This window comes from Notolabrus celidotus, chromosome 12 (assembly GCF_009762535.1).
Source record: "Notolabrus celidotus isolate fNotCel1 chromosome 12, fNotCel1.pri, whole genome shotgun sequence".
Classification (NCBI taxonomy): Eukaryota; Metazoa; Chordata; class Actinopteri; order Labriformes; family Labridae; genus Notolabrus; species Notolabrus celidotus.
Window position 1 is genome coordinate 32,523,405 of NC_048283.1, and position 25,858 is coordinate 32,549,262.

General features: G+C 41.2%; 1 protein-coding gene across 1 annotated transcript; it reads right to left on the minus strand.

Annotated features, from left to right (window-relative positions):
• Positions 1–17,011: 17,011 nt before the first annotated feature.
• Positions 17,012–25,579, minus strand: eny2 (ENY2 transcription and export complex 2 subunit). The gene is made up of 5 exons (XM_034697782.1): positions 25,307–25,579; positions 25,142–25,219; positions 21,024–21,094; positions 17,601–17,675; positions 17,012–17,362 (listed from the first exon to the last, which is right to left on the minus strand). Exons 2-5 carry the CDS (start codon positions 25,207–25,209, stop codon positions 17,289–17,291), a joined length of 288 nt encoding a protein of 95 aa, XP_034553673.1. The 5' UTR covers positions 25,210–25,219; positions 25,307–25,579; the 3' UTR covers positions 17,012–17,288.
• Between the last annotated feature and the right edge of the window lie 279 nt (positions 25,580–25,858).

The following is a 25,858-nucleotide window of genomic DNA, read 5'->3' on the forward strand; positions in this document are numbered from 1 at the left end:
CCTAGTAATGAAATACATCACCTTTTCAGACAGCACCAGAATTACTAGTTAGTTTAATTAATTGTTAAAATTTGCATTACTGTGGGCCTGAAAGCTGGTCAAATGTTGTGTTCATGCTGAGTACTAACACCCGCCATTAGTTTGAGCTGAAGCTCCGGTAATGCTCTATTATATTATTATAATCATTGTTTAACAACATTTATTTATCTATAGGATTTATCTGATTTTTAATTTTGCTTTCTACCCTCACTTATTTTATTATTTTATTACTGTATTCATTTTATTTTATTTTTAGTATTTATTTATCTATTGTACTTATAAGATTTGTTTTATCTATAAAACTATTTTTTTTAACTATATCTTTATTTCTATGTTCTACCATTATTATTTTTTATATGCTATATAAATATAAATAAAGTTGAGTTGAGTATTACCCAGGCATAAAACAGGACAGCTGATGGATGTCATCTCATAGCACAATCAGAATTCTGATCTAGTAAATGGAGATAAAGTTGTACTCTGGTTGTTTCTGGTTAAACTGACATGTAACTATCTATCACCGGACTAATTAATCAGTTCAGTATATATTTGTTCTTAGATCAGAGCTCAGTGAAGGAACAGCCCACGACATGACAGAGTCACTGCACTGCAGCTAATGAGAAAGTCTTTTTGCATTTGCTGAAAGTCATCATTAAGTTTCCTTTGTTGCTCATTTTCTGATCTCAATGTTAGTCCCTTTGGTTTTCAGTCAGAGCTGCATTACTGTTGGCTTTTGCAGCACCGGGCTGTTGTTGCTCATTTCAGCAATGTTGCTCCCAGTTGGTGGTCTCAGCGGGGGGTGGGTGGACCACATTGAATGGGATGCCAGAGATCTTTAGCTGCGCTCCTTCAGGGCCTTTTGCATTTAGTCACTCTGAGCTCATAAGTGTGTGACTAAAGCAATTGTTCTCTTAATTGAAGCCATTCAGGGCTCCTATAGGGGCTTTCCCCTCCTCCTCCCTCAGGTGAGACGCAGGTAATCATCCAAAACTTTCAGCTGGAGCTCAGCTGATCACACAAAGCAAAAAGGATATTTTATCATGTTTACCATGCTTATAATCTTGCTTTGAAACAACATGTCTACAGAATGTATTCGAAACCATAAGATCATTTAAAAAATAGAAGAGGTGTGTTGTGAGATTAAACAGTTATGACACATTTTTAGCTTGAAAACATTCTCAACTCACACACTTACAGCTCTAGTCCTGCTGTTGTGGCTGCCAAGAACATACCATTTATGCACTTATCATGTACTCCACAGTTATAATAGCACATAATATGCTTTGCTGTCTCATAAAACGAACATGTGATTATACACACAGGTAAATGACCCTGTGACACAGCAGAGGTAAGTACCTTTGCAGGGTTAAATTGCAGCTTTGGGTATAGAATATTTTACTGTGGTCAGCTGTAGAGTGAAAGAATCAGCCTGATTATTCATTCTGTGGTTATTTAAGTTTGTCATGCTGTAACGTGAAAATTAACCATCTCTCATTCTCTTTAACTTGATGTCACGTATACCCTCTGTAACTGATTCAAACGTTGTCATTCCACCTTTAATACTAAACACAGGGAGCTCTTGTGTCTGCAGATCACCATTCTTCATTCTGAATAATTCACAAGTCCAGAGAGTGTAAAGAAGGACGGAGCATATGTGCAAAATCAGTTGACACACTGAGAGAATTCACCCAAAAAACGTGCATATGGAAAAAAAAAAAAAAAAAAAAGAATCTGCTGGGGCCACGGTTTGTTTTCACCTGAAGCAGTCATTTATCTTGGCCAGAGCCCAACACTAAACCACTGTGTATGTTTCTATGGTCTCAGTGGGTTTGTGTGTGCACCACAGCCACTTAAAGTGGTGGGAGGAACTGCAGATTTCAGTCCTAATCTAGGAATTGTGAAACCGCACCATTTACTTGCACTTGACAAGTGCTTGGCATCTTATTCTGCCGCTGAGGACATGTATACATCAGCTCGGATAGAGCATGTGGATGAGTTTAGGATGTGTGTTTGTTTTATTTCACTGTAGTGAACATATGGAGGATGATGAGACTTTTTTTTTTGTGCAGATGTAGCTTTTTCTTTTGTTTCTAATGTTTATTTGGGGCTTTCATGCCTTTATTCAAAGAGAGGATAAGACGGCGGATAGAGCAGGAAACCGGGAGAGAGAGTGGAGGATGACATGGGTCAAAGCAGGCCGCCCGCTTTGAGGATTACAGCCTCTGTACATAGGGCGAGTGATTCAGCTACTAGGACCAAACTAGCATCCCAGCCTTTTCATCTTCAGTATCAACCGGACTTATGTAGCTTGATCAATCAGTCTTAATTTGTATAGCACTAAATCACAACAAATGTTGTCTCACAATGCTTTTACAAACAGAGCAGGTCTAGACCACTCTATGTCAAATTATCAACAAAGACCCACCATCAAGACAGGTGAAGGTCCAGTCCCATCTTAAAGACAGGACTTGTTCTGAGCTCATCTTAATCCACCATGAGAAGAAAACTTTGCATTATTTAGCAAGTTACAGCATCAAGGAAAAATGTCCTCCAGAAACCTCGAGCAGAACCAGACTCATGTTAGACAGCCATCTGCCCTGACTGAGTTGGGGTTGGAAAGAGGGATAGAGGAGATTAAGAGAGAAAGAGAGAGATGATGAAGTGAGACAGATAGTAGTAGTTGTAGCTGCTGACACGTCTGTTGCAGCTGGAGTCTGGAACGTCCACAGCAGGAGGACGTCTACCGCTGTGACACAGAGGAACCTACAAGACAAGGGAGCTCAGGGACTCCAGAAATGTCTATGGTTAGTAACTTTAATGGGACAGGGAGAGTTAAAGTAAGTGATAGGTAGAGAGAGGAGAGAGAGGGGATCCCAGTGTGTCAGTGCACCAGTTTCCCCGGCAGTCTAAGCCTAAAGCAGCATAACTAAGAGCTGGTCCAAGCCTGATTCAGCTCTAACTATAAGCTTTATCAAAAAGGAAAGTTTGAAGTCTACTCTTAAAAGTAGAGAGGGTGTCTGCCTCCCAGACCCTGACTGGTAGATGATTCCAAATGAGAGGTGCCTGATAACTGAAGGTTCTACCTCCCATACTACTTTCAGAGACTTTAGGTACGACCAGCAGGCCTGCATGCTGGGAGTGTTCTAGAGAGGTACAAGGGCGCTATGAGCTCTTTAAGATATAAAGGTGCCAAACAATTTTTAAAGCATTTTAATCAAGCTCAGAGTATGATGTCCCTCAGCACATCCCAGATTTCCAATTTACTCTGTGCCACTATGGACCAAGTAAATTGGTTCATAGTGAAATGTACATTTTTGAAAGTTTCAAACAGGTTGGAACATTTAACAAGAATCTCGAGTAATTAAGTTGGGGACTATTTTCAGTTGAGGATGAATACACACTGGTGCAGTATGAGCAAGTAAAACAGCTGCATATGTGGGATTGGCTTGAGATAATTCACCCCATTGCAGGGTTTTTCCACAATCATTTAAAGAGTGTAACAGTATTGTTTACTGATGTGCATTTTTAAGTTGTTAGACACATTAGAGCTCTACTTGATGAATGAGATATGTTGGTCTTTGGATGTACCAATAATGCTTGTTAGTGGGTGTAACAGTATCATGTGTTTTGGTCTTTTCACAGCATTAGATCACTGTAAGCCAAATAACCAACATCAAGGTTCTGTATTGTTGCTGAACATTTAATCCTTTAAAAAAGTATTTCTTTAACAAGAAATAAAACTGGTCATCAGTTCCCCTAACCCCCCTGATAGAGTCGTCAATAACATCTGTGTGAAGCTCAAGATGATGTTACACAACACAAGCAAAAACAAAGTCCTCAAAATGGGGATTTACCGCCTCCTTCCAGTTAACAGCCCCCATGGGAGCTTTCCTGAATGAATCCCACACTTCTACGTAGATCAGCTATCTCGCTGACCTGCCGTGCCACCAGCTACTTCACCCTGGAGCCGACATGCACTCACCACACAGCTACATCCTGACAATAAATCACTGGGCAGAGTGAACTTCCCTGGAATGCTTGTTGAGTTGCCAAATGATTGTTTGTAAGTCCAAGCAAGGTTCAAATCTTATCAGTGTTTGACACATCTCTGTGCTATCAGAGATGAAGCCAAGATAAAGGTGATCTCTTTAATCTAAGAATAGATTCTTTAAGGCAATATTTCCAGTAATAAAAGAGTAATCCAGTAAGAAGTGGTGGACTTCCTGGGCACTTAGGTGCATGGTGAGTCTGACAAATGTGTGCTCTGTGTGCTGTAACATGTAGTCCAGTTACAACAGCTTCATAAGTGGAATTCTATTTCATCACCAGAAGACATTTTTGCATGCAACTCAACCAGAGGGTTCTTATTGTTGCACATGAGTGTCATCAGCATTTCAAAATGAATGCAAACTGCTCAGGGCCAAATGAGTTCTTCATACCAGGGATTTGGGATGGAAATTGTGGGAAAATATTATTGCAGCCTGTTCAACTGAGGAGCACTTGCTTGTTGCAATTAAGGCTAAGGTTTTGATTTTCCAATCTCAGCATGCCAACAGCATTCCTCAGCCATGTTCACATCTGACTTTGCACTAACTTGCTAAATTCTACATCATCTTAGTGACTGTGAGACGTTCAAGACCGGCGAGACAGTCCCACGTTTTGATGTATTCTAACTCAAGTGTATTTTGACATGCAAATTTGGCCTTGAGCAAACTTTCAATAGACCCCTTCAGAGACTTGGGTGGGCTCCTGAAATACCTCCCTTAATTTGACATGACCTGATTTGGAGGATTTCTGTGTTTTTACTCCTCTCAGACGTGTGGACTCACATGCGAGGCGTGAGGTTGAGGGAGGTTTTCCCGGAGCTGTTTGGAGAGCTGATGTGAGACAACAGTGGACTGTGCCTGGAGCGAAAGAGAGGTGGAAGCAGAAGAAAGTAAAGAAAGTGAGAGAAAAAGAGGTGAATGAGATGAGTGACAGGAAGGAGTGAGAGGAAGAAACAAAGAAGAAATGCAGAGAATGTGGATCAAACCTAAAAAGGGAAAATCTGGAGCACATGCGTCTTCCAAGGGTGTCATTTCAGCATCTCTTTTTTCTCTGTCTGTCTTTCTCAGGCCCTCCCAAGACATCTAACTATTGTTGTGTTGGAAGTCCTTGAGTTTTGACAGCTGTGCTTGGAGTGCTGTGACGGCAGTCTAGAGGGATGGGTGTGTATGTCTGGCTGTGTGTTGTCTGACAGTTTGTAGTGGACATGGACACTTTGGTTTTGGTATGCAAATATTGATGTGAGTATGTGACTCTGGAGGTTAATCCTTTAGGGTTAGTACATGTGCTGATGATGAAAAATAATAAATTTGATTTATGCAGCACCTTGTGGACTTACAATGCAGCTCAATGTGCTTTAGTGGAAGCAATTTGACATCTCATGTAGCTACACAGAAAAGACAAGTACAACAAATAATAATGATACACAAGTTTCCAGCCATGCTAGAGGCTGTGGGGCCGTGGAGATTGCACCAATGGGATTTGAAGGTTAATTGAAGAGGTGTACTGTAACTCCAACAACACTTTAATTTAGGGGGGAAAAAAACAACCCTTTTTTATGAGGCCCTGATTAAACCCATGTGAAATACATTGACCACGCAATTTAACATCATGATAAAATGTTGCTAAAGTTTGGGACTTTTCAGGCTACACCTGCCAAAGCAAAAACAGGATAAAACAGCTGCATTACACCTTCCTCACAATCTAAATGCTAACTTGCTAACATTTAGTTAAGTCTTCTGCATTGACCTTACGCAGCAGTGGTTGAAACGGACATTAGCACTACATATATGTGTGCCAATGTGTCAGTGTCGTGCAGCAATACTCCGCCAAAATGTTAGAGGGCGGTGTGGTCTCTCTGATAGTCTGGTCGCCTGTTTCAAGCCCCGCTACTTTTTCTGCTTGCTTCTCACAGTGATTCTGATCATATTATGTTAATTTACAACGGATACATGTTACTGTTTATCATACAGCAATGATTACAGGTAAGAATAGAGAGGAGATGAAATACATTGCCAATGTACAGCAGATGTGCAGCAATTCCAGAAGGCGATTTGAGGCGTAGTAACATTTTGGAGGGGGGCGTGTCAGCTATGTGTGTTGGCCTATGCATAGGTACGGGGGCTACGCAAACCTACACGCAAAGGCTACACCGTCAATTTGATGCAAACCATAGACTGTATATAAAATGGACAGCGTCGCTCCACCTTTTCCTATTGTATGGTTTTGAAGCCAAAATATCCTGTTCTAGAACACTGCCATCTTGTAAATTTTCTGCAGATAGAGTCTGCGCAGTAGAGAATTTGTGTGCTTCCACGATAACAAGCTCCACCTTACAGCGTAGCGTCCTGAGGTCCTACTGAGTTTCTCTCTACGGCAGCTGTCAATCAAAGTAAACCCTGAAGTAAAACCATGTTTTTTAACCTCTAAGAACTAACGAAAAACAAACTTTGCAGAAAAAAGAGGCCTTGAACACAAAACAGTCAAATAATAACTACATATCACCACAGCGTACGGATGTGAGAAACAATCATACCATTTAGTTTCTAAAGTTTGACTGCAGCCCCATTCAAATGAATGGGGGAGCTGGAGTTTTTGACCTATACTGCAGCCAGCCACCAGGGGGAGCAGTTTTTATGGCAGCCTCACTTCGAGCCGAGCGAGATGAGATCCATTTTATGTACAGTCTATGATGCAAACATATAAACCAGGCTTTACTGAGCATGTTAGCATGCTAACACTTGCTAATTAGCACTTAACAAAAAGAAACAGCTCAGCAGCTGGACTTAAATATAAGCTTAAGCCCTGTGGCCTGTTGCACCAGCTCTTAATAAGTTGTGTCCTCAGTTAAGGTGCGCAAGTCCACACTGAAACACACGTTGAAACTAATTAGTTTGTACTTTAAGTTTTTCCATGATTAGGTTGCACCATGCTGACATAAGGTTTATCTTAACTAGCAGTGTATCGTTCAGCAAATCTATATATTGTTGCAGAAATTATGTTGTTATGCCATTTGTCCAACCAGTGGTAAGCTCTTTACTTTAAACTGTTAAAGTTCCTCTGTACAGGCTAATGGCAAAAAGTAACTGTTATTTTAATGACTGTATTAACTAATATATGACGAGGCATTATGTGGCTCAGTGGGTGGAGTTGGTCGTCTATCAATCGGAAGGTTGGTAGTTCGATCCTAGCTCTGGCAGTCACATGCCGAAGTGTCCTTGAGCAAGACACTGAACCCCAAATTGCTCCTGTTGTTGTTCAGCTGTGTGTGAATGTGTATGAATGAAATTAGCTGATACTGATGGTCCCTCATTATATAGCAGCCTCTACCATCAATGATGAATGGGTGAATGTGACAAGTAGTGTTAAAGCACTTTGAGTGTTCAGAAAGACTAGAAAAGGGTTATATAAGTAGAAGTCCATTTACCATTTTACCATTAATTACAGTGTAAGATTAAAACAGTCACATCAAGTGGTGAAATCATTGATGACAAAATATGTTAATTAAGCAGTATTGTATTATCAAGCAGCTGGAATTATCTCTGCTTGTTGAAACTGACAGTGTGAGACAGATCAAAGTCATCATACATTTTTAACATTTTACATTTACAACACAAAACAGCTGGTAAAACCATCTGCTTCTCCCAACCCTCCAAATTATCCCATCTTTCAAAACAATGTTCCATGACAACCGATATTTTGCGGAGGAGTTCACACCTACTCAGAATTACGTGTAAGATTGAAGATGTAACCTATGCTTACATTGAGACTATCTCAGCTGATGCAACCTCTAAAACAACAGTGGAGTGTAAGCTCACTCATAAATCAGAAATGACATTCAAACAAGGCTACCTTTGAACATATGCATATCTGATAATATCAAATAACTTGAGGCTAGATCAATCAGTCTGAACTAATGTTGCCAAAGCATGTAATGCCATGTTAGACTCTGGTTTTAACTCTACCACTGTGTTGTCTGTATACTTAACACATTTCTCTAAATTTACCATGGGGATGTGGGTATAGCAAGAGCATGACAACACGTTCAATATCCATCATGACCAACGTATGACCATAGACTGTGTAAAATATAGATGTTTGACACCCAACAATAGCTGACACCATATTGGAAATGCTGACAGAACCTAACTTTTGATTGAACTAAACAAAGGGAAAGAGGTAGAGTTTAGGCATGCTTTTAACTTCCTGCCTACCTATCTGCAAAGTCTGCTGTGCGGCAAATTATTCCAATTTATGTGTAACTCTTGGCCTTGATAAAATAAAAAGGGATATGTTATAAAAACTACTTCTTGTACACGTGTATTAATAATTAAATGAGCTACAAACCAAAGCCCTTTTATTTAACCATGCAGTGAACATGTTAGATTGTGCTTTAAAAATAGGCATTTGACAATGGGACCTAATGGGGATTCATTGTTTTTTGCAGCCAGCCTCAAGTGGACACTCAAGGAACTTCAGTGATTTGCCATTCTGCATTGGCTTCATGTTTCAAGACCAGAGGTTGCCGATTGAAGACAGCTCACCACCGACCATGGTGATACATCACTTGATTGTGGTAGACCATATCACTAATACTACTAACCCTAAAGGCAGAGTGCACTGTTTCAGGGGCTGCTCGACTAAGACTAACAAACAGGATACAATTTTAGATACATGTTGGGATGTTTCATTAGATAAAAATGAGGCAAACTTTCACAATCAGAGAAGAGTAGGAATCTACAGACAGAAACTTAAAAAATACATTATTATTAAATATTATTAAATCAATGCACGACCAGAGTCACAAGGATTTGTCTTTTCAGTCCCATAAATGTCTATTCAAACTGGATGGAACTCTCTTGCATAGTTTTTCAGATATTTCAGACTGGACCAAAGTTGCAGACTGCAAGACCAGTATCTTACTATATGTGGACTATAAATGTAGCCTACTGTGTGTACCTGAGTGTCTTGATTATGCTAGTTTCTGTTAGGACATGCAAAGTCTTTTCTCACACCTAATTTGGCTAACATTTCAATACTATACCTTTAAAGGACTGTGCAAGGATCCCATTTACTTAATGATGTTGCAGCTGGTATACATTTAGTCCTGACCGGTGTAGCAGAGGGAGGAGAGCTTGGGAATAAAGCAGGAATGTGTAGTGGGTGCTAGGCAGCTGGTGGCTGAGCCCTGCTGGGTCGCAGGGAGCAAGGCCAGGCCAGCCACATGAGCCTCAGCTGATTCACACTACCAACGCCATGCACACACAGCCCAACCTGCTCGCCTGCACGTATCCAGAGGACCCGAACAATATGTATGTGTGGTAATAAAGCGCAGAGCCAAAAAGTACAGCTATATTAGCTTGATGCTAATTAAAATAGACATGTTGTTAATAATGTTCAAGCCTGATAGCTTGTTCGCCCACCCAGGAAGCTGCACTCTTCCGCTACATTAGCAATAATTAGGAGGGTCATAGAGTCTTTTCCCAAAAGTAACTATTGACCAAAAGCAAATGCAGCCAGCTCTCAACTCACAACTAATAAGGCAATTGCTTTATCAAAGTCTGAGCCGAGTTCTTTCCAGCAATACAACAGATTATTGTTTCTTACTGTAATGACTCAAAACCAATTAGCATCAAGATGACCAGCTGTAGAATTGCAACAGCACTGCAGTGTTCAGGTATCAGTTTGCCTGGTACCATCAAGCCTCTCAGGGCCACAGATCATTTACAGCAGGTACCTCTCCTCCTGTTTGCTCTCCAAACAAGGAAGCTTATCAGCTGCTGAAGGGAATGCAGGAATATTTCAGGAAGACTGTGCCACACCTTCACTTCCTCCTCATCACTTCTGGTTACCACAAGAGTTACATCATTATTGACCTGGGTACAGACAGGTGTAAATTCAAACCTCCAGGAGCTGAGCACTCATGTCTTTCTTGTAAGTTGTGTCTCTTTAGTGGACCAGGCTGACCTGCAGTGACCCTGACAGATGTGAGGCAGGATAAAGTTCATGTTTTAGAGCTCTAGCAGGGTGTTTTCTTCTCTTTTTACCTGTTTACTTCTGGAGTAAGCAGAACACGTGTTGAATTGTCCTCTCACATGCTCGAATCAGGAAACAATTTTTCCGCTTGTCTTCCAAGTTTGTCTAAGCAGATCATAAAAGCAAAGGACTTCCTGCCTGCGGTCATTTAATGACACGGCATGCACTGTCATAAAGTCACATAAACAGCCCCGGCAAAGCCAATATATCTGTTTGATCATTAGTATTCATTATCTTGTGATATAAATAACCTCTTGAGGAACAACAAAACATTCTACATTTCACCTTTACAGCTAAGAGAGGAAGATGATACTATACACAGGAGCCTGGGGTATTTAAACAACATTCAAAGAAACCTGAGGCTACATATTTCACATTCAACATGTAACTTCTGTTACATGAGAAATCTGCCAAACAGGCTACAAACGATCTATGTCCTAGTTCTGAATGTATAGATCCGCCTCTGTCATTTGTTCTGTGACGCCCTCCACTGGCTGTTAGCAGGAACTCTCTGCTCTGCGAACCACACTCCTGCAGTCTTTACTGGCCTCCCTGCTGAGAAAGAAACAAAAAATGATCAATCATTTTTACCAAAACAGAGCAAACCATGCAACCATTTTGTATGAGGACAAAGTGAACTGCAGGAAGCATTTTTAACAAGAGCATGAAATTCGAACAGAACATGTGAGTCACAGATTACGAATTAGCAGGAATTGAACCATCTGAAAGATATTTCCCCATTAAAGCATAAAGGTCAACATGTTGATGTTGTTCTCTGATGGTCTGCTTCTCATTGAAGGATGTTTACTGTAATTGTGTTTATAATCGATTGAAATGATATGTTATGTTGCCCAACGTTATAAAAAAAAAAGCCTGAAAACAGCATTCTAGTGCAATGTGAACTGGAATATGAAGTGTGATAGTGCACATGAGCGTAATCAAATAGGAGGAAGCATTTTAACACAACATAGTAGAGACTGGGAGACACCTGGGCCGTGTTCACACCAGTATGTATTAGGTTATTAATAGTTGCTATGATACCCACATCCTCTCTCCCCACTTCTTTGTCTGAGCCTCCTGTGATTTAGAGCTCTATATAAACCCTACTGGGCCAGCCCTCTGTCCTTTTCTGGTTGCTGTTATTGTTGCAGAGCACAGGCCACGGTGTTTGGCTGCTCCAGCTGGGAAGAGAGCACCTACTGGGCTTTTCCCAGGATGATGAGAGCCGCTATGCTCAGTCCAGTCAGCAGGCAGTGGACAAGGGCCCCCGAGCTGCTCCCACCTCTACTCTCTCCCCTTCCCCGAGGCCTCCTGAGCCCCCCTTCTCTCTCTCTCCCTCCCTCCCTCCTCCTCCCTTTAAGTTCCCTCAAGTCATGATCTGGCCCGTAAATTAGTACTGGGAGAAAAATAGGTTCTGTAAGATGAAACTGGGTTTCTGTGTGTATCAGCACACGACTCAGGGGAGACAAGAGAGAAGAAGCAGGCAGTAAATCCATTGGAGTCCACTGATAGCGCCTGTTTGCACAGCCACTGCCGCTTCCTTTGATCAAATGGCTGGGGGAGCGGGGGGTCGTGTGGCGCTGCCGAAGGTCAGCTATATATTACACTCCTAAAAGTGATTACTGAAATTCTTAAGTGAAACCATTCTGCTGCCAGGGTGTGCTCTAATCCCCTGCAGCGTTGTCTGGGCCTAGGCTGGGGCTGGGGCCTCTCTGTGGATCTGCGCGCCCAGCACTGCTTTTCCCTTTCCCCACTTGTGTTTTCTATCATCAGAACAGGCCTAAAAAGAGCCCCTACATGGAAACATGGCCTATCCAGTTGCAGTATCAACCACTGGGGCTTGTAGGAAAGAGAGAGAGTAAGAGAGGGAGAGTAAGTGGGAGAGAGAGAGAGACAGAGAGAGAGAGAGAGAGAGAGAGAGAGAGAGAGAGAGAGAGACAGAGAGAGAGAGAGAGACAGAGAGAGAGAGAGAGAGAGAGAGGAAAGGTAGTGTCAGGAAACAGAAATATGCACACACTTCAAAGGCCGGGGCAGCAAATTAAGGGTTAGGCATTGGACACGACAGTAAGTGGCCTTTACATCAGCAACAGGGTAAACAATGTCTGGATTGTGTTTCGCTTCTTTCCTCTGTGTTGTTGCACACAGACCCCCCGGCTCTCCATCTGCACGCTGGCTGTGCTGTAGGTAGAGCACTTCAACAGCTCACTGAAGTTTTTGTTTTGTTTCTCCTTTTTTTTGTTTTTTTTTTTGACATCCAGCAAATCATTTTCATCAATTGACTGTGATGAATTGTTTTGTGTCTTTGCCACTGATGTGTGTAAATGAATGGAAAATCTGACACAGTTCTGCAGAATGAACGGTTTAAAGAGGACGTATAATTTAATAAAGCCTCTGTAAAAATTCCACAATTTATGACTGGTAGCTAGTCCCTGCCACAGTGTTACACCATATCAAATCAATTACAAGCTCTTATAAAACACAAGTGCTGCGTTTAAGTGTGATACAAACAAGCTACAGGAGGGAAAGCTGTCTGTGTTTGTGTGTGTGTGCATGGCTTCGTCTGCACCAGTTGCAACTGAGCCAGCCAACATGATCTAAACAAGAATTATGTGAAGTCATGCTCTATGAAACTTTATACACATTTGCTGATCATTACCTAAGATTGCTTTGTGTTAACTTTGGCAGCATGGCTCTTGGCCCTGGCACTGAAAAAAGGGATGATGTATTTCCTTTTATTTATTATTTGCAGTGAGCTACTGAGAGAGGGAAAGGGAGAGAAAAAAAGTGAGTGTGAGTGGTATGCCTGTGACTGGTGCATTGATGCCAGGAATAACAGAGTGAAACTTGCTCCTCAGCCTCATTAGGGTGCAGAGAACAGTTCCCAGGAGACACGGCAGAGTGTAAATATATTGAAAACACTGCAGGATGCTGCACGCCAGCTTCTCCCTATTTCTGCTTTTTCCTCCCTTTTCTTTCAAATGAGAATGTAAACGACATCGAGTGCTGCAAGTGTGGAGGCTTCAAAAGAGTTGCAACCCCATGTTGCACGTCTCATAAATTCTAGTGAGGGAATTCAAAGCGAAATTTATCGAGCATGGCATTCACACATGTTGACAGTAAAGTGGGCCAACTGCACACCGGGTCTTGAGAATTTGTAGGAGCACATGGCCTTGTTTTCTTGCTTTGAAACACCCTCCTTGACCCTTTGTCAGCTTATGCAATGTCTTGCTCTTTCCATCAAGAAAAAAAGACTGAGAGAATTTATCTGAGACACAAAAGCCAATGGCTGTGTCCTATAAATTAGAAATGTCAGATATACTGTTGTAAACGTGGAGAGATTTATCCACAATGTTACATGACCAGGGCATCAGATGCAATATTTCATGGACACTTCTTGAACTACTACCCCTGAAGCAGGTGCACTCCTATCCCAAATAAGGCAATATGCTATAAAATCATCATTTCTCAACATTTGTTTATAATATGAACAAGTCCCTGCCATCTGTTTCCACCCTGCACTGCCTTTTCTTCATGTTTGTACAGTAAGGGAGGTGTTTATGGTCTTTGGATGTTGCCAATTTCACTAGAGAGAGCTCTGCAGAGCACCTATGGGACTCAGTGTACATACAGAACCACACTTTTGGCTCCACTGCCTATTGACACAGCTGCTATCATGCTGCAATGATCTGATTCCAGGGGTGGTGAACATATCTCCACACACTTACCTACGCGCACACAAAAAAGCACATGGGGACGCACATAACATGTTTGTCTTTTCCCTTTAAATGTCATTAAGTGCTGCTCAGACACAGCTTGATATTGACTTTGGTGGAGAGAAGGCGCCCTTGCCCTTTGTTGTTGCTTGACTTATGGTGGTTCACTCAGAGGCTGCCTCTCAGGATGCTACAAAGTGTGCACTTCCTCGCTATCAGCTGCTGCTGCAATCACCAAAGCAAAACTTTTAGCTTATTTTAATATCAACCTGCCGCATCCAAGATGTACAACTTTAAGCCAACGAAAAGTAGAAGGAGATTTTTCTCAAATAATGTTTTCCTTTTATTTGGACAACTCTACTTTTCTATTTTTTCTTGTCATCTGGTTACTGTTCAGCTGCTCGGCAGAGCTGTGCAGGTCCTGAGTGATGGGGAAAAGCTGAGAACAGAGAGTGCGAAAGTAAATAAAATCATGAATGATAATAAATTGCATCACTTGTAATTCTATCCTGTGCTGGTCTGCAGACCCCTTTATATGCAGGGGCCCGGGGAGATCTGCCGATAACATGGGGATTGATGTAGGCCATTAAAGGAACGTGTGTTGCAGGGCTGGAGGGGTGCGTTACATTTGGCCTCCACAACAGCACTGTATATCAGCATGTTGTCACCTGGGCTGATGTCACAGCAGGTCCTCCGGCTAAGAAAACACACACTCAGTCTTGGGTGGGTGACCAGTGCAGACTCACTCACTACCCACTAATGTGCTGCTTGTGCTGGAGAGAGGGGGGATGTTGTTTAGGGTGCATGGCCTCTCCAAATGTAATCCATAACCAATTAGGCATTGTGCGTGTGTAACCAAAGAGACCTTTAAAACAAAACAGAATGATGTGGTTGAGCATGTGGATGGAAAAAAAGTGAAATGCAGAGTGCTTCAGGACTAAACATTCCTGTTATAGTCCTGTTTTTATTGACTGGATGAGGAGATTATGAAGCTGCACGACAACTTTCAAGAGTTTCACTTATACTTGACATGGCTATAAGCTACGACCTACATTTGATGTCATTTTTGTATTTTGCTTTTGCTCTCGTCTCAGTTACTCTCTTATGGAACATGCATATGCTCTAGTTCACTTCATACACTTCACATAAGGAACTTGAAATAATCTGAATTCAGTGAAGGTGATTTGTCCACTGGTGCATCCACCTCTCCCCCTGAGCAAAGTCATTCCTGGTGATCTCTTTGTGCCGCCCTCCTCTCCCTCATCTGATGGGAACATTTTCTTATCCTGGGAGGTAAAAGCAACAGCAGGCTTGTCATTACAAGGTCAAGGTTCTTTGGATTTAAGTCCATTTAATGAATGTTGCATTGTTGATATACTGCCACAGCTTTTCGTGTTTCATGTTTCTTTGGTGAGATTATATTTTCCTGTCAGCGACTTCGGTTAAATTATAGCTCTGTTTTTCATGTTTAAAGGACCAGGTGTAAATCTGGGATAGCATATTAAAAGTAAAGTTTGCTCCTCATGTTGATGTGAGATGTAATGTGAAATGACCTGGACCTATTGATACCATTGAAAGAGTTGGGTTTTTTTTAATGTCACTGCATTAACATCTACAGTGTAGTCTTATGTAGAATATCAATTTTAAAAAAACTCTCAGCTCTTAATGGACATAATTAAATACAGTTAAAATGAGCTTAAAGCTCCTGTGAGGAGTTTTTAGCTGGTCATGAAACAGACTGAAAATATTATTGATACCTCTTTACAGCCTGAAAAGCAAACAAGACCATCAATAAGAAAAGTGACTATTGCTTTAAAGTCTTTTTTAACATTTGAAACCACTGGCGCTGGGTAGGTGTCAGAAAAAGTGAGTAAGTGCATGATGCCATTTTGATGTTCCATAGCAACACATTCTCAATGAATGGAACATTTGTCAGTCAAAAGCAGTGGCGGCTGGTGGAGTTTTCTCCAGGGGGGGCTATAACTCCAACAAGCAAACATGTACTGAGGTATCACACCACAGAACTTAACACAGTCTATTATTTTAAATAGGCTGTGCCTTTTTTTGTCAACCTCCTCATTGTGCTTATAGATCCCTCTCCTGTAGCCTTCATCAAGCTGACATGAAATGCTAATTTTTCCTACATGGCTAGTCACAGTGCATTTTCCATGAGGATCCCAGTTTGTTCATGCTTCTTTGTCTTTTCTGAAAAGTGCTTCAAATCACTAATACCTGTCCTAATCCATGCTGGGTCAGATCCTGACGTTTGAAGAAGGAGGCAGGGAAAGCAGAATAAAGCATTAGCCTCACTACATGCAGTTAGCCAAGCCTTGTTGCTAAACCAGGTCCTGGAAAAAGACCGGGTGTATTGTCTCCCTCTGTCTTTGGACTGATGATCAATTGTGATGTTTGGCTGATCAGGTCAACGCTCTTTCAAGTGGAGCTTCTCCTGGTACGCTCTCTTCTCAAAAGTTGATGTCTTATGTGATTTCACTGAATTATTTAATTTCTCTTTCTCCATTCTGCATTTCTGTCCGATCGTCTCCATCTCCCGCGGCTCGACATCTGCTAGACCTGTCGATCAGCCACACTTTGTGACAGACGGCTGTGACGTTGGCCCCTTGGTGGGAGGGTGGTGGTATGTAAATCTGGCTGCATTCAGCTCTGGGCGCAACTTCTGTATTGAAGAGGAGCTACTGTTCAACTAGGATTAAAACACGTCACCAATCAGATAACACAGACGAACAAAACAACTTTACTCATCTATAACTATATTATATTTATCTTGCTCATCTAAAAATATATATACATATAGTTCAGAATATTATTTTCTTATTTCATTTTAATTAAATTTTTTTATGTCTGGTAATGTGGTGGGGCGGCACCCTAGCACCCTCTATTGGCCAGCCGCCACTGGTCAAAAGATAAAAGGATGAGGTTTTTAGTCAAGAAACTTGAATGACACATTTACAGGACAAAAAACACTTTGTCCACAGGGGGACGCCAAAGGTGAAGCAAACCAAAAGTTCCTCACAGGAGCTTTAAGTGATCACTTATGGCATTTGAAATACTTACTTTAGTGTTTTAAAAACTGGGCCATCACAAATTATTAATTTTGAGACAATAGGAGTTCCTTTTAATTAAAATATAGTCTGAAAAAGGATTATTGTCAAGTCAAGTCTGATAAAACAAAACCTTTATTTAAACAGCATATCTCATACAAAGGACAACTAAATGTGCAACATGAATCCATTTGCAAATTACGGCTGAATTAGTAACTAAGTAAGTAAAAATGCAACCAAATAGGCACATGTATGTCTGCATGTCACTGAGTATTTATGATAAGGAACACAACATCTCTAAATTTCAGGTAAATTAACTACTTAGAAATGTCCTACAAGTCGGTCCTGTAGGCAGGTGGTGTAACTGAACGTTAACATGGTCAAAAGGAGTGGATTATGTAGCATGCTGAGCTAAGAAGGCTCGGATTCTGTGGAGAAGCTCTTTCTTGACGCTGTCTGGGACCAAGGCTGTAAGAGAGAAATATATCCATGAACAGGAGCTGAGTGCAAACGATCACGCTAAACTTCTAACATGAAATGTCTCATGATTGCATCACTTCCTAATTAGAGTTGTAGAATCGAGACACTGGTGTGCTGTATGAGTTCTTGTTTTTTTTATAATCTTAACTTTAAACAATACAGCTGCAGAAGCTCTACACTGTGTGTGATGCACCATCCTTTCCACCAAACAGTCAAGCTAAGATACCTCTTCCTTTGGGAGTGATCTCCACCACCAGGTCCTCCACAGTGACGTGCTCCAAGCCCTTTTCTTTGATCACCTCTGAAAAAAATGGGATGAAACGTTTAAGCCCCTGTGAGGAGTTTTTCACTGGTTATGAAACAGACTGAAATTGAGAGTGAAAACTGAATGATCTGTAAAAACAAACAAGACTTTATGCAGAAAGATCCACAGTTTCTCTGTTATATATGTTCATTCCTTTAAAGGGATATTTCAGTGTTTTTGAAGTGGGGTTGTATGAGTTTTATATCACTAGTAGTTGTAGGGGCCACAACAGATGCTGTGCAGCTCGTTCCCTGTAATGAGAAACTGCAGGAGAAATGGAAGGCAAGCTAGGCTACGGTTTCAGCAGACAGTGTCATTTCTTCCATGTGATTTAGAGAATTTTGAAAGATTCCGACCCGAGCACTCACCTCGGATTAGGTGTTCGAACTACTTGGATTTTTTTCAGCACTTTACTTTGCCGCCAGAAAGCCCGTTCGTTTTTGCACTATTTACGGACGCAACACAGATGTGCTCCTCTGCCTGCAGCGCATTGATCAGCTGTTCAGGTCTGCAGCTTCAAAGTGACAAATCTACAACTAACCTTAATACTGAGTGATTCTTTTTTTTTCTTCTCTTTTTTTTTTTTTTTTTTCCTTTTTCTTTTGTTCTGTAAAAGAGGGCGTGCACACCTAGGTGGACCAAAAAATAAATAAATAAATAAAAGAAAGTAAAAGAAAGATTACAAGGATATATAAAGGGACAGGGAAAGAGAAGGAGAGAGAGACCTAAGACACTTAGATGGAGAGGGACCATCTCACCATGACGCCAAAAACACTGTGCTTTGATACTAATGATTAAGCAACCCTTAGTGTCCACAATCATTACTGAAGCTTGGGTCGCAGAGGGTTGCCGCCGTGCTGTGTTCTATTTGTGTAACAAGACCACCACTGGTGCAGATGATACCACTTGGGTCAGATCAGACGAGCGGTACGGCTCGGCACCCGGGCCGCGAGAGCAGTCAGGCCGAAGGACCCAACGCGCCGCGGGAGACCCAGGCCAGGGGACAAGCCAAGGACCCAGACCGGAAGCAAACAGGTACCGCCGGGGCACCCAGGGCAACCCCCAGGTCACCCAGCAGGAGGAAAGGGGGGCGAGGGGGGAGAGATCCCGCAGCCCCCCCAAGACAGAGCCAAAGGAGCCACCAGGGCCGATACTGAGTGATTCTGACTGCGCCGATGTCATGCCGTTTACTGCGGACACACGTGGACACCTTTATGAGCCGGAGTTTACAGAGGAAAAGTTGATTCAATGCACCGGAGTAAAAGAGGAGAAACTTCTGCGCTGAACTGGAGAGCAGGAGAGAGCCAGGGTTACCTGGTGGTGCAGGCGAGTAAACTGCGAGCTAATACCAACGAATCGAGAAAACTACTTGCTGTCACGAGTAAGACTTTGTAACAACAGTACTTCTGGACTTTTGGGAATCAAGATATACCAGCAGATCAAACAGGGCTGCAGTCTGCGACGCTCACCAACCAGAGTCTACTGCAGAACTGAACTGAAGTTTGTTTCTGACTTTCTTCAATGTTCAGGAGTTCAATCGGAAAAGCCGAAAAGCCGAATGCAAGTTCGTCTTCGAAGTAAGTGTTCGGCTACCACTGTTTTTTTATTGCACAGTGACACAACCCATGATCTACACGACATGTTTACATGATGTAAATAAACTGTGTTAGCTGCTGAAGGGAAGACTGAGCTGAGATAAACTCTAAAGATGTCACTGTGTCCGCCAGGTGATCTTAGGCATGTCCTGCTTCACATGATGCAAAACTGTCAAAAATTGACACTATATCAGTGATGTACATTATAGATCAGATTAGCTGATCAATGCCCTGCAGGCGGAGGAGCGTCTGTAAATAATGCAAAAACGAACTGACTTTCTGGCGGCACAGTAAAGTGCTGAAAAAAATCCAAGTGGAGTGTTCGGGTGAGAATATTTCAAATTTTGCAAAATCACGTTGCAGAAATGACACCGTCTGTAGAAGCCTTGCTTGCGTTCCATCTCTCCCTGCAGTTTCTCATTACAGGGGACGAGCTGAGCAGCATCTGTTGTGGCTAGTACAGGAGCGGGAGTCATTCTGAATGGGAGTGGGAGTCATTTTACCGGAAGTGGGATGGGACAGGATTTTTCTTTTACTGTGGCCAGGGACAGGATTTTTTTCAGTGGGAGATAGATGGGACAGGAGTGAAAAATAGAAAGCAGGATGAGAGTTTTTGACTTTAAACAACATGTAAACATATTCATGAGGAGTTCAGTAAAAAGTCACGGGGTACAACTGTGTCCACAGGGGGGCGCAAAAACCAACATGAGCCAAAAGTTCCTCACAGGAGCTTTAAATAACATTTTAAGATCATTACGGCAACAAAATAACTCCTCACAGCTCGTGCAGAGTAACACGCCATCAAGATGATTCATACTTTAAAATTGGGGGGAAAGAAAGCAATAAAAAAATTATACAATGGATAAAATATATTCAGCACGTTTAGTTTCAGGCTTCAGTGTGATAGTGAGAAAATGAAAATGTTGTGTTGTGTGAAATTGTGATCAAGATGTACTAAACATAAAATTAGACCCTGTCATATTTTTGGTGGTGTAAACTGTGAGGTAAAAACGTTTATTCTTTGAATTATATCCAGTGAAAAAATGTAATAAACTTGGATGTGTGCATGTTGGGTTGACAGGAGAATAGTTGATGAAATTACATAAATACAGTTCTGTAGCAGACAGTCTTTAAAGAACCACCACTGTACCCACCTATCATCAATATTCTGAAATCCAACCACAGCTACTAACCTCTCATCTTCAACATCACCCTTAAAACCCCCTTTCTCAATTTACTAGAAACCTTCCCAAGTGACATCTTAAATTTCTCCCCTTTTCTCCCTCCGTCTGTTGCTTTGTTTTCCATGTCTGGCAAATTTGTAATATTCCTCCCCTTGACAGTGTCTGACTAAGGGATGTAAATTTCAAGTATTTTCCGTGATCAATCTTTGGAAATGTTAACGATCAATTATCGATTAATCATTAAAAGAAATGTAAACGTTTTTTTCCCCTGAATCAAATTTTCCTTCACAACACAATGTAAATAACTGACAGTATTGAATATCTATGGATCATATTGAGGTGTTCAAAATGTTAAACATGCTGAATATCAACATGTGGATCAGGCTCATAATCTCTGCAGACATACAGTCATAAAAGTGAAGGCTCAGACTTCAACATGGGAACTGAACAGAAAGATATTTCAGACTCTCAGTGTCCAGTTTTCTGTCTACTCGTTCTTATTGAGAACATTTCATTTGGATTAGCAGCAGAATGTGGGAACATTGGCACGCTCCCGTAATATTCACCTTTGCAGTGAGCTTTCATCTGATCCTTCCAGCCGCACTCAGTCAGTTTAGCCTTCAATAACTCCTTCAGTCTGTCAATGAAATGCAAACACGCGTCGATGAATTACAAGAATATGTCATTCATTTTATGTTAATGACACCTGACCATCATCTCACGTTGGCAGTCATTATCCTCGTCGCTTATAGGAACCCCTTTAATTTAATATCACGACTCATGCTGAGGTAGTTCCTCCCTGTTCAACATCTCAAAGCCGTGCTTGTTTGGTATAACAGAAGGAAACTTCTCTGCAATACAAGGTTAAGAATATCAAGCCATACATGTATACTATTTAAGATATTGAAATGTGACGCAGCCATAAAATCAATCAATCAAACTTTATTTATATACACACTTGGACAACATTGTTGGTACCTTTCCGTTAAGACAAAAACACCCACAAATGTCAATGAAATAAACTGAAACTAATGAAAAAAATAAAAAGTTACTGAAAATTAACTCTTAAAAATCAGACATTGCTTTTTAATTTTGGTCCAACAGAATCATTAAAAGAAAAAACGAATGAAACTGGCATTAAAGGTGACATATCATGCAAACTCGACTTATTAATGGTTCTCTATCTGAAATATGTGTCCCTGGCATGTCTACAAACCCCACGAGAATGAAAAAAATCCATTCTGCCCCTGTTCTGATTTCTCCACCTTTCTGTAAATGTGTGTGAAACGAGCCGTTTCAGACTTCCATGTTTTTGTTACGTAACAACAATATCCGGTCTGTCACGGAGTCAGAGCTCAGAGCTTGTTCAGCCCATAGACTGTATAAAATAATACTGAATCCCTCCTCCGTTTTTCATTACCTGCACAAATGTGTGCTAACAAGGAGCTTAGGAGGGAGGCATGCTAGTTGTAGGCTGTCTTAATAAACACAAAGGTCGGTTTTACTCCCCACGTCTGCAGATTTGAAGATCTAGTGGATGATTTTTATTTTTCATGGAAAAGTGCTAGTGCTAGTTAGCATAGCCACATAGCTACATGTCGTAGCTGTAGCTGTGTACTAAGGCACACGTCGACATACTGACAAATAAAACAACAAGAAACACAGAATCTGTGACCAATCCTTCAGAAAGGTCCCGCTGCCTTTCTGGTAGAGGTCGGTTTTACTCCCCACGTCTGCAGATTTGAAGATCTAGTGGATGATTTTTATTAATCATGGATAAGTGCTAGCGCTAGTTAGCATAGCCACATAGCTACATGTCGTAGCTGTAGCTGTGTACCAAGACACACTTCGACATACTGATAAATAAAACAACAAGAAACACTAAATTTGTGACCAATCGTTCAGAAAGGTCCTGCTGCAGGCGCCTCTCCGTCAGGATCAGATTCTGGATCAGATTTAGAGGGTTGAAGTAACGCGGGTCTGTGAGCGGCCGTGTATATTCAGCCAACATGTAAACATTAGATCAACGTGCTGGAGAGCCGAGGCACATCCACTTCCTGAGGGGGCGTGGTCAGAGAGAAAACAGAGTGTTCTGAGGAGTACTGAAGAAGAGGGTTTTTCAGGCAGACCAAAATCTGATTTCAAAGTGTTTTTTTGAGCATAAACTTTAAAAACATGTTTTGGGGACCTCTTGGACCAATATATATTGATGAAAAAAGCGTGATATGTCACCTTTAATATATTTATTTTTCTTGCACAACCTTTTGAGGCAATCACTGCAATCAAGCAGTTTCTGTAACTCTCAGTGAGACTTCTGCACCGGTCAACAGGAGGTCCACTCCTTGTGAGCAAACTGCTCCAGCTGTCTCAGGTTTGAAGGGTACCTTCTCCAGACTGAATGTTTCAGCTCCTACCACTGATGCTCAATAGGATTTAGAGCAGGGCTCAAAGAAGGCCACTTCAGAGTAATCCAATGTTTGGCTCTGAGCCATTCTTGGGTGTGTTTTCTCTTGGCTGTGTTTTGGGTCATTGTCCTGTTGGAGGACCCATGACCTTCAGCTGAGACCAAGATTTCTGACACTGGGCAGCACATCTCGCTCCAGAACGTATTGATAGTCTTGAGATTTCATTGTACCCTGCACAGATTTATGACATCAAGTGCCAGTTGCAGCAAATCAGCCCCAGAACACTGATGTACCTTGACCTTGGAGTTCACCTCTAATCTCTTTGGAAGTTGTTCTTGGCTCTTTGGTTATCATTCGCATTATCTGTCTCTACAATTTATCATCAATTCTCCTCTTGCGGCCAGGTCCAGGGAGTTTGGCTACAGTCCCATGGACCCTAAACTTCGGAGTAATGTGTGCAGCTGTAGTCACAGGAACAACAAGCTGCTTGGAGATGGTCTTGCGGCCAAATTCCACCAGATCTGTGTCTAGTCCGTCTCAGATCTGTCCTGGCACCAGATCTGATAGGTTTCTACTCTAGTCAATGTGTTAACTCCCAATGGATCCGCTCCGTTGTGTTCCGGCTGTGTCTCTGATTAGGCAGGTCAGAATGCAGCGGATCAGATAAACAAGACTTCTATTGTTGCCGGATGCCGGAGCACGACGCATCAATCTCAACAGAGCAGATGGAGCGGGACAGGAAGTCAGGCACCAAAACAAAATGAAAACATCCAGTTAATTTTCAGAATAAATCACTCTGTGTTATCACCAGATCGTATTTCACTTAACTATGACTCTACAATGTAATTTTGAAGGCATGCCTGGAGTCAACAGGTCAGAGGTATTCAGAGGACCAGAAAGACAACATGGATGAGGAGAGGAGGTGGAGAATCCGTGATTCAGTGATTACTGTGGGAAAACCTCAGTCACATTGAATTCCACATGCCCGGTAGTCCTGCTCCATGCTGCGTTCTGAAAACGCAACTGGTGGGTGTTAACGACGTGAGAGCACGGAGCCGGACCACAGCTCTCCTTATCTTTCTGTGGTCCATGTTCAGTGTGGAACACACCATGATACCAAACAACACAGTGACTACTTTTCATCCTTTAAATAGGCAGACTGACTGATTACAAGTTTGAAGACACGTGTGATGCTAATTAGAGGACACGCCTTGGTTTAAAATAACCCTATGGTCAAATTGTTTTCAATCTTTTCTAGGGGTATCATCATTTTTGTCAAGGCCACTATCATAAGTTTGTTTTTTAATATGATTCTGTTGAACCATAATTCAAAAGCAATGTCTAATTTTCATGAGTTCATTTTCAGTATTTTTTTTTATTTTTGATTAGTGAGTAAGTTTCAATTTATTTCACTGACATTTGTGTTTTTTTTTTGTCTTAAACGGATTGGTCGAATAATTTTGTCCACATGTGTTACACCTTTCATACAAATCAAATGCAATTCAAAGTGCTTCACAGCAATTTAAAAGAAGAAGCAGAAATAAAATAACGGCAAGACATATTAAAAATCAAAAATGGATTTTAAAATAGAGAGTAACGCACACCAACAACAATAAAATATGCGTAATTAAAATAAGTTAAAGCATCAAATTAAAATTAAGACTATAAATAGTTTAAATAAATCATGAAGATAAATTAAAGTCTAAAAATATTAATACAATTAAATAGATAAATAATACAAAACAGATAGTTCAAGTTAATAAAACAATAAAACATTAAAATCAATATAAAACATTAAACAGTGTCATACCTGTTGGATCAATACTCTCTGTAAATATACAATGCAACAATTCTCCAAGCAGAATTCCATATTTCTATTTTTTGTATTATTGAACTTCTATTTTTATAATGTAAAAACTACCTCTGCTACTCACCACTGCACTTTATCATATTATTTTAGCCTGTACATATTAGTCATGCCTATTTGTTGTTATTTTTGTATTTATAGCTGAAGTTATTGTTATTATTTGTATTTGTATGTCTTATTCTTATGCCTTGTACAAAGACAGCACAGTTTACAAAGTCAAATTCCTTGTGTGTTCAAGCATACCTGGCCAATAAAGCTGATTCTGATTCTGATTCTGAGAAAGTAATATAATTGTTAAACCCTTTATAAAAGCCAGACTGAATACTGTAGAACCATCTAAATAAAGTTACCCAATAGCTTAAGCTTGAGGAGAGACATTACACATGTTGCTGTTTGGAGTGTTTGATATCACCTCTCTCGTTCCCCCATCTCTGTCAGCTTCTGGTTAATCGTTGCCCTCATCCTGGTCTCTTTACTCATAGTCCTTCACCTACAAACAGAGGAGGAATACGTGTTTAACGCCCAACCAAAGTCAGGTCAAACCTTTCTGAACAACAAATGTTCTGCAATGACTTACACGCAGGAGAAAAACAAGAGTCCCCACTCCTCAGTGTTGCAGCTCCGCAGGCGGACTTGTTCTGTGTGGCTCACATTAAAAGTTCGGACGACATGATGTTCAAGAAAACTCAGCAACAAGTCTCAAACTGAAACCGTCTATCGCAGCGGGCACAGTCTAATCTTACTGAACGTTTGAGGAAAATACAGCGTCTGTCGGGAGAGATTCAGGCTGTGTGTTTTTGATTTCATGAGGTTAACCATCAGGTAATGCATTCCGAGAGGGAACAAGCAGGGAAACAATGGTTCCTACATAAACTGTAGTTTTTCGTTACACCACACAGCGGCAGTGCTGGTTAAGACATTTAATGCAGGATGATGAAAGAAAAACACCAGTGAAGAATTTAAACAAATGTTAAGTCAAAAGTCAAAGCAGAATCGTGATTTAGAATTCAACTGTACTATTTTGATTTATGACTATTATTATTACCTTCTGTTGGACTCTGATTTTAATTTGAACCCTCCCGCTCCCCTCAAATTTACTAACATTTTGACCCCAGCAATTTAAACCTCC

What these genes read in the sequence shown, in the direction of transcription:
- eny2 (XM_034697782.1), bottom strand. Translation starts at nt 25,209, where the DNA reads ATGAGTAAAGAGACCAGGATGAGGGCAACGATTAACCAGAAGCTGACA. An exon ending in GAGATGGGGGAACGAGAGAG is followed by an intron (nt 21,095 to 25,141) that starts GTGATATCAAAC and finishes TTTCATTGACAG; the next exon opens with ACTGAAGGAGTTATTGAAGG. An exon ending in GATCACTCCCAAAGGAAGAG is followed by an intron (nt 17,363 to 17,600) that starts GTATCTTAGCTT and finishes TCTCTCTTACAG; the next exon opens with CCTTGGTCCCAGACAGCGTC.